This window comes from Durio zibethinus, chromosome 10 (genome assembly GCF_047325235.1).
Source record: "Durio zibethinus cultivar Kanyao isolate XHJ-2024 chromosome 10, ASM4732523v1, whole genome shotgun sequence".
Classification (NCBI taxonomy): Eukaryota; Viridiplantae; Streptophyta; class Magnoliopsida; order Malvales; family Malvaceae; genus Durio; species Durio zibethinus.
In genome coordinates, this window is record NC_143171.1 from 7,414,348 (window position 1) to 7,422,412 (window position 8,065).

The 8,065-nt window shown below is 35.3% G+C and overlaps 1 protein-coding gene across 1 annotated transcript; it reads left to right on the forward strand.

Moving 5' to 3' along the window:
- The first annotated feature begins 596 nt into the window (after positions 1–596).
- Positions 597–7,223, forward strand: LOC111291933 (succinate dehydrogenase [ubiquinone] flavoprotein subunit 1, mitochondrial-like). The gene is made up of 15 exons (XM_022884067.2): positions 597–848; positions 1,622–1,813; positions 2,572–2,659; positions 3,131–3,277; positions 3,366–3,506; positions 3,780–3,865; positions 3,949–4,041; positions 4,154–4,217; positions 4,396–4,539; positions 4,862–5,049; positions 5,400–5,574; positions 5,657–5,897; positions 5,982–6,102; positions 6,198–6,235; positions 6,791–7,223. The coding sequence occupies exons 1-15, from the start codon at positions 744–746 to the stop codon at positions 6,891–6,893; spliced, it is 1,926 nt and encodes a 641-aa protein (XP_022739802.1). The 5' UTR covers positions 597–743; the 3' UTR covers positions 6,894–7,223.
- The last annotated feature ends 842 nt before the right edge of the window (positions 7,224–8,065 follow it).

Below are 8,065 nucleotides of genomic sequence, written 5' to 3' on the forward strand. Positions count from 1 at the left end.
ACTGAAGTTCGATTCGTGATCGAAATCGAACTACTCAAATTCACTTAATTAAACTAGATTAATATATTAAAATAAGTTTGATTTTTATATTTGACAAGAGTTTGATTATTTGTTTTCGAACTCGAATTCGAAATATTTTATTAATTAAAATAATAAAAAATTTTAAATATAAAAATTCGATTAGGGTCACGAGCTACTCAAATCGAATATAAAAATACTCGAACTTGATTTGATCGATAAATCGAGTTATTTGAACTCGAACTCGACTCGATAATAATTGAATCGAATTTAAATTTTATTCGAATCAAATTCAAATAACTTACAAGTATTAATTTATCATTTACACATCTAATAATAACTAATAATCCGAATTAAATGAATAACTATTGACAAAATCCAATAAGCAATTCCCTGATTTTTCCCTTTTATGTTATCCCCCCCCCCCCCCCCCCAAAAAAAAATGCATGAAATGCAAGTAGAGTGGCATTTCGGTAGTTATCGTCAAAAATGAAGGGTAAGTGTAAAATCATAGTGCGTCACATGCATCAGCAATTCAGCTCCTCTTTACCCAGTGTCTTTCGTTAATAAACTTTCTCACTTCGCCTCCATCTTTTTCTCTCTTTTCGAAGAACAATTCCCAGCAAATTTATACATATCAACCAAACGCCTTCCGTACTCCCATAACCCGGAAAAGAAGAAGAGAAAAACCGTAGAGAAAAATTTTTTTGATTAAGCGGGCGGAGATGTGGCGCTTCTTTTCTCGTAGCCTTCGTGTTCCATATTCGAAGAGATCGGTTGCTAATGACTCTCTTAGATCTCACATTTCCAGATTCTTCTCCACCGATGCTGTACGGTTCCTTGTTTCCCCCCTTAATTCTAGGGTTTTTGAACTCTTTTTCGGAATTTTATTTCCTTTCTTTTCTGCTTTGAAAAGCAAGAGCTGTTTTGCTTCTATCTTTACCTCTTCTTTCGTTCACGATTACTGGATTTCTTTCGTAGATTCTGATTGGTTTTACCTGATATGGTATCTGAATTTTTTAGTGCTTGGACTGTGTGGCTGCTGAGAAAATTAGACAAGGAAAAGAATTCAAAGAATCTACGCCTTATTTATTAAATCATCTTTAACTTAGCTCCATTTAGTTGACTCAGAGTGGAAACAAATACTACATGGAGCTTAATCTTAATCAATATTTTCCGTGATTTTTCTCCCATCTTGATTACTTTAGCTGATACAACATGCATATATTTTCGATTGCTTGTTAATTATTACTCTATCTGTCCCATTTTCTTTGTCCATCTTTTCTTTTTAGGTATCTCAAAACTATGTCTTTTTTTTTTTTAAACATCCAATTTTTTTATTTTTTTATATTTTAAAATTATATTTTATGATTTTTTTAACATTAAAAATCATGAAACTTTACTTTTATAAAAAAATTAATTTTAATATTAAATGCATTTAAATAAAATTTTTTTCTTAAATATCGTGAAAATCAATTCAAGACATACAAATTGGGAGAGAGGGAGTATTTGTTATTCATCATAATGTTTTATTGAATTTATATACTTATTAAAAAAATGGAATAAAAAGGATTTTGTGGTGAACACTTTGAGATTATTGCAGGGTGAAGCCCCTTATACGTTTTGGCCAAAAAAAGAATCCCCTTATACGATAGTAGATCATACATATGATGCAGTCGTGATTGGTGCTGGTGGTGCGGGACTCAGAGCAGCCATCGGTCTTTCAGAGCATGGATTTAATACTGCTTGCATTACTAAGCTTTTCCCAACACGTTCGCATACTGTTGCAGCTCAGGTAGAACACTGTTTTGGTTTTCGTAATTATGAGTAATGCTCTTGCTATCATTCAGGGTATGCATGCGTACAATGATTATAGATTGGTGGGGTTGTGATCCCAGTTTTTATGGGCATATTGGTTCTACAATTTTAGTGGCTTTATGCACATCGTACTTGTCTCTTTGCTGTTGTTTCCTCTCTCACCACTGATAGTTGAGTTGCATAATAACTGATGTTCTCTTGTTCAACAAAGACTGAACATAAAGTTCATGGAAATCATTCTTATTAGCACAACTATAGTTTTTTTTTTTTTAATTTTCTTCATATACTATCAATTGGTGCTCTATGCTTTTCATATAGAGATCTATTTGTGTATTTTGCACTTTAAAGAGTAATACATGGGTATTTGAATTTTTCTCATATTGTTATTTTTTATAAGACATAATGCACTTCTCTTCATATACTATCAATTGGCGCTCTATGCTTTTCATATAGAGATCTATTTGTGTATTTTGCACTTTAAAGAGTAATACATGGGTATTTGAATTTTTCTCATATTGTTATTTTTTATAAGACATAATGCACTTCTCCAAATTGTTGCTAGTCATTTGTTTTCATTTAAAAGCAGATCATTCTGGTTAAGCAGATTCATTGTTTATTCTCATGTTTAAAGCACAGTCTATGGAAAGGTTATTGGTTTTTTCAATGGTGCTGTTTGTTTTTTAATTCCATTGAAAGATTACTGTCTCATCTGTCTGTTTTGACATTTCTGTTCAGGGTGGCATAAATGCTGCTTTGGGAAATATGACTGAAGATGACTGGAGATGGCACATGTATGACACAGTTAAAGGAAGTGACTGGTTAGGTAAATGACTTATTTGAACTTTTTATCTTTTGTGATTTTGTAGGATTCTTCATGCATGGAATGTATTTAAGCATATGCTTCTACTTGATCTTTGGCTGTGTAAGAATAGTTTATTTTTTAATCAGTTTTCTCTTCTTAAGTAAAAGTATATGTTTACCCTAAGTACGCTATTGTCTTGCCTGAAGTAGTTTATGATATCTCCCTGCATTCATTTTAGTGGCTACCACATTTGTTGCCCTTTCTTTTTTCCCTTCAAACTCTGATCAAACTACTGATATCAAATGATTTTGTGTACAAAGCAATATGACTTATGCTAAAGGCATAAGGGCCAAGCTGTGCTCATATATTTCTATATTGCATTAAACTACCTTTTTTACTTGCACCTCTATGGTGCAGTATTGAGCTACCTTTTTGACAATCTTTTTCCTTTTTGTTTTCTGTTTTAACAAAAGAGAGGGTGTATTATTGTAGGTGATCAGGATGCAATTCAATATATGTGCAGGGAGGCACCAAAAGCAGTGATTGAACTTGAGAATTATGGGCTGCCTTTTTCTCGAACCGAAGATGGGAAAATATATCAGCGTGCGTTTGGTGGTCAAAGCCTTGACTTTGGAAAAGGTACAAGTTACATAAATTTGATAATTGGCTCAAATGATTAGTGATAGAATTCTGATCTTGGCTTCTCAACATTTTCTCTCTTGACCAGGTGGACAGGCTTATCGTTGTGCATGTGCTGCTGATCGAACGGGGCATGCTCTATTGCACACTCTCTATGGCCAAGCTATGAAACATAATACCCAATTCTTTGTGGAATATTTTGCTTTGGATCTGTTGATGAATAGTGATGGTAGGTTATTGCACGGAATTTAAGTTTTTCTTGTCAATTGTATTTTAGATTACTTTTGTTTGTGTTGGCTACGTGAGGTCTGGCATATTTATCATCCCTTGCTATTTTTAGCTGTCCATAATTTGGAGCTTTACTTGTTTTCTTCATTTTGATGAACATGTCACCTTACTTTTTATACTTTATTTCTTCGGACCTTTGACAAAGCAATTTCGTTTTCATTCATGTTTATAGTGTAACATGGATAACTTTGTTGATTATTTATGCCTTGTGCAGGAAGCTGCCAGGGAGTGATAGCTTTGAACATGGAGGATGGAACACTACATCGATTCCATGCTGCTTCAACAATTCTGGCAACTGGGGTACTATATTTATTCCTGATTTATTTTTATTTTTATTCAATATGAATGAAAGGACCTTTACCTTTGCTGTCTGTTTCTTTCAGGGATATGGTAGAGCCTATTTTTCTGCAACCTCAGCTCACACATGCACTGGTGATGGCAATGCTATGGTTGCACGTGCTGGGCTTCCCCTCCAGGTTTCTTTTTTTCTTTCTAACTGTGAAATTGGTTTTCTGGAGCTGCTTTCTTAGTTCTTTCTCTTCTATCTCTTTCTCTGTTCTATCCCCTTTTGATGTATCCTTCCTACAGGATTTGGAGTTTGTGCAATTTCATCCAACTGGAATTTATGGGGCTGGGTGCCTCATCACTGAAGGTTTGTGCTTATTCAACCTTTTATGAAGAGCAGTGTCTTGGGTTGGTTTTTTTGGTTGCATGATATAGAAAGTTATCATACCTTTTTGTTTCTCTATTTTTGAATTTAATTTTAATTGCTCCTCTCCTTTAATTGAAGTTGAGAGGGTTCATTTCTAATTTTCTTCTGCAATTTGTAGGGTCTCGTGGTGAAGGTGGTATTCTTAGAAATAGTGAAGGTGAACGCTTTATGGAACGGTATGCCCCTACAGCCAAGGATCTTGCTTCAAGGGATGTTGTTTCAAGATCTATGACCATGGAAATCAGGGAAGGTCGTGGTGTAGGTATGATTATCTCCTCATTGCTGACATTTCTATTTTCCAGCATCCAGTGTCATCTGTGTTTTTCTTGCTTAAGGAGTGTAGATGGGGTTTCCAGATGTGCAGTGATGTATTGCATTTGGCGCTTGTGGTTTAGAGTAGATATTTGGTTTCTTTTTTCTGGCATTTTATGTGATTCTTTGTCCTAGTTCTTTGAAGTTTTAGATATTATTTTTGATGGACTCATGTTTGTAGTTGTCCATGCCATAAGAAAGATACGTTTATTTCTAGTGTTGTGTAATGCAGACAATTGCCAGTTATTAACTGTGATACTTATATCCAATAGGACCTTTGAAGGATCATATCTATCTCCACTTGAATCACTTACCTCCAGAGGTGCTCAAAGAGAGGCTTCCAGGTATCTCTGAGACTGCCGCCATTTTTGCTGGTGTGGATGTTACAAAGGAGCCCATCCCAGTCTTGCCTACTGTACATTATAACATGGGTGGAATTCCAACAAATTACCATGGAGAGGTGTGATATTCAGATGCATAGATGCATTTACATGAGGATGTTCAGAACAAATACTTTTGATATATAAGGATGTATAATTGTGGAGGTTTACTGGAATTTAATTGTGTTATTCATTTTAGAGATACACAGGACAAATACATGTTGATATATGTCTGTATGATTGTATAACTGATACACATTTAAAAAAAATGAAAGACATACAATATTATCTGAGAATGAAATGCTGAAACAATTAGTTTCTGCAAATAATCTTGTCTGATATTCAACTATTTGTGGTTTTAACTTTGCCATGCATATCTTTTGTTGATTTTCAGGCTCACTGTACTTAATCATTTTGCTTTGTTTATCAGGCAGTTACTATTAGAGGCAGTGATCCAGATTCTGTGGTTCCTGGACTAATGGCTGCTGGAGAAGCAGCTTGTGCATCAGTTCATGGTGCCAATCGGTTGGGTGCAAATTCCCTTCTTGACATTGTTGTCTTTGGTCGGGCTTGTGCAAACAGAGTTGCAGAGATCCATAGACCAGGCAAGTTGTATTTCTATCTTTTGCAGATAAGTAGCTATGCCATTTATGTCTAAATGTTAATTCATTTACTAGTTATTTTCAGGGGAGAAGCAGAAACCTTTGGAAAAGGATGCTGGTGAGAAAACAATTGCATGGCTGGACAAAATTAGAAATTCTAATGGTTCTCTTCCAACTTCAAAAATTCGATTAAATATGCAACGAGTAATGCAAAACAATGCTGCCGTTTTCCGCACACAGGAAACACTAGAAGAAGGTTGTCATTTAATTGATAAGGCATGGGAAAGTTTCCATGATGTTAAGTTGAAGGATCGAAGTTTAATATGGTATGATTGCTGGTGCTAGGATGTTGGTAGCCAAATAATTCTTGTAGTTTGTTTTACGAGCTTCACTTTTAAAATGTTTTGCAGGAACTCTGATTTGATAGAGACTATCGAGTTGGAAAATCTTTTAATAAATGCCTGTATCACCATGCATTCTGCTGAAGCTAGGAAAGAGAGCAGAGGAGCACATGCCCGTGAAGATTTTACGGTTAGTTTTGCTTTATTTTTTTTAAAAGTTTGGTTGTGTCCTTTTTGCCTAGCTTCATTATGATAATTTATTTTTTTGGCGTTGTTATTTTGCAGAAAAGAGATGATGCGAACTGGATGAAACACACATTGGGGTAAGATCTCTTTCCCTTGGAAGAATACAAAGCGAATATGTAGATTGATTTATCTCATGGTTTGGGGGAGTTCAAAATTAATAGACAGATCCCTTTGTATGAAGAACAGGTTTCTGTTATTAATGAACCAAGCTTAATCCAGATATCTAGTTTTATAATGTTTGGGCTTTAGGCTGTTGAATCTTATGTAGAATATGAACCTTACACTTACATGAAAAGGATAGTACAGCAGTGGTAAGGCTTTTTAGTATCAATGTTTGCAATAGAATATTTCTTGGAGTAAAGAGCATAAAGTTTTGGGGTTCTCCATGGTATTTATGTTTATTGTATGAATGGTAACAATAGTGCCGAGAATCTGGTCAGATATAGCCTCTCATTATTGGTATTGACAGGGTAAACACAAGAACGGTTAATATTGCTAGCAATAATCGTGTATTATCAGTAATTTTCTAGATTATGGAAAGAATGCAAATCACTAAATTGCAGCATTATATTGGTTAAATCTATGGGAATGTCAAGTTGTTGATTGTTCACAAATTCTACTTTGATTTGCAGCTATTGGGATAACGAGAAGGTGCGACTGGATTACCGGCCGGTTCACATGAACACATTAGATGATGAGGTTGAGTCATTCCCACCTAAAGCCCGTGTGTATTAATTAGTTCATGCACTCTTTGAGAAGGCAGATATGGGCTTTATGCAATTGGTTACGAGCGTCCAACAAGTCATCCCGGAATAAATTATGGTGAACAATGATGCAATAAACTATTTGTACGTACAGCATTTGGCAATATTTGTGCCCATTCATCAATCTTTGGAATTGTGATTGAAAGCATCATCAACAAGTTTCAATCTGAGTCATTGCCTGGGTCAGCAATAAGGTTATGGTTGCTTTGCTTAGTTTGATAATCCTTTTATCCGAGCGACCCCCTGTACTTGAAACATTAGCACTAACATGTGAATTTGAAAATGAGTTTGTTTCTGTTGATCTTTCCTCGCTCGATGTCATGGAATTGGTAAGAGCGCCAAGGATATGTTAACCAAAGGGAAAAGCAGTTAGAAAATGGAGTACTGGACCCATATCTAAGTCTTAACTCCTGATTTTTTGCTTGCTGAGACTACAACCTAGCTAGGTTCCCTCGCCATAGCACCCAACCGCTTTCAATAAACAACAGTGTCAATTAACCTCCGGAGGAAGGGAAGACAATCCCAGCATCAATTAAGCTACAAAGGAAAATGGGTTTTTATGATTCAAGCAAACATTGCGTGCATTGTGCAATTTGGGTCATCTCTGTAGATAGGTTTTGGAGATCTGTTCTACTATAGGAGTCCATATAAGATCCAAAAATTGAACAGAACCACGGATTTGTGGCCCAGTTTAGCATGTGGCGGGAGACATGCCCTTTACTTTTGCTCACTAATTTAAGATTAGACATTCAAGAGTAATCATATAAGAGAAGTTCTCGTACAAAATCGACACAAGCTGCTTAGCTTTACCTTCTCTTTCCACAACAAAATATTTAGAAAAAAAAATGGGATGAAAGTGTGGGGCTGCAAATACATACTAAAGTCTTCGAAACCAGTCGTCAAGTTAGTGAAGTGTGGGGCTGCAAATACATACTAAAGTCTTTGAAACCAGTCGTGAAGTTGTTCATTATGTTATTTCTCTTATACAATGCATCACTGTCAAAGGGGGACAAACAAAGATAATCATCCAATCCAAGTGGGTTGTTCGTAATGTTAGTTTAAAAATACTAATCATTATAACAATGACTAAAAAAGAGTAAAATTTTTTTAAATAAAATTGGATGATAAATACACTTTTCCAGG

Excerpts from the sequence above, each read along its gene's own strand:
- LOC111291933 (XM_022884067.2), top strand. The coding sequence starts at position 744 with ATGTGGCGCTTCTTTTCTCGTAGCCTTCGTGTTCCATATTCGAAGAGA. Across the intron at positions 1,814-2,571 it reads CGCATACTGTTGCAGCTCAG|GGTGGCATAAATGCTGCTTT; the intron begins GTAGAACACTGT and ends ATTTCTGTTCAG. Across the intron at positions 4,218-4,395 it reads TGGGTGCCTCATCACTGAAG|GGTCTCGTGGTGAAGGTGGT; the intron begins GTTTGTGCTTAT and ends TGCAATTTGTAG.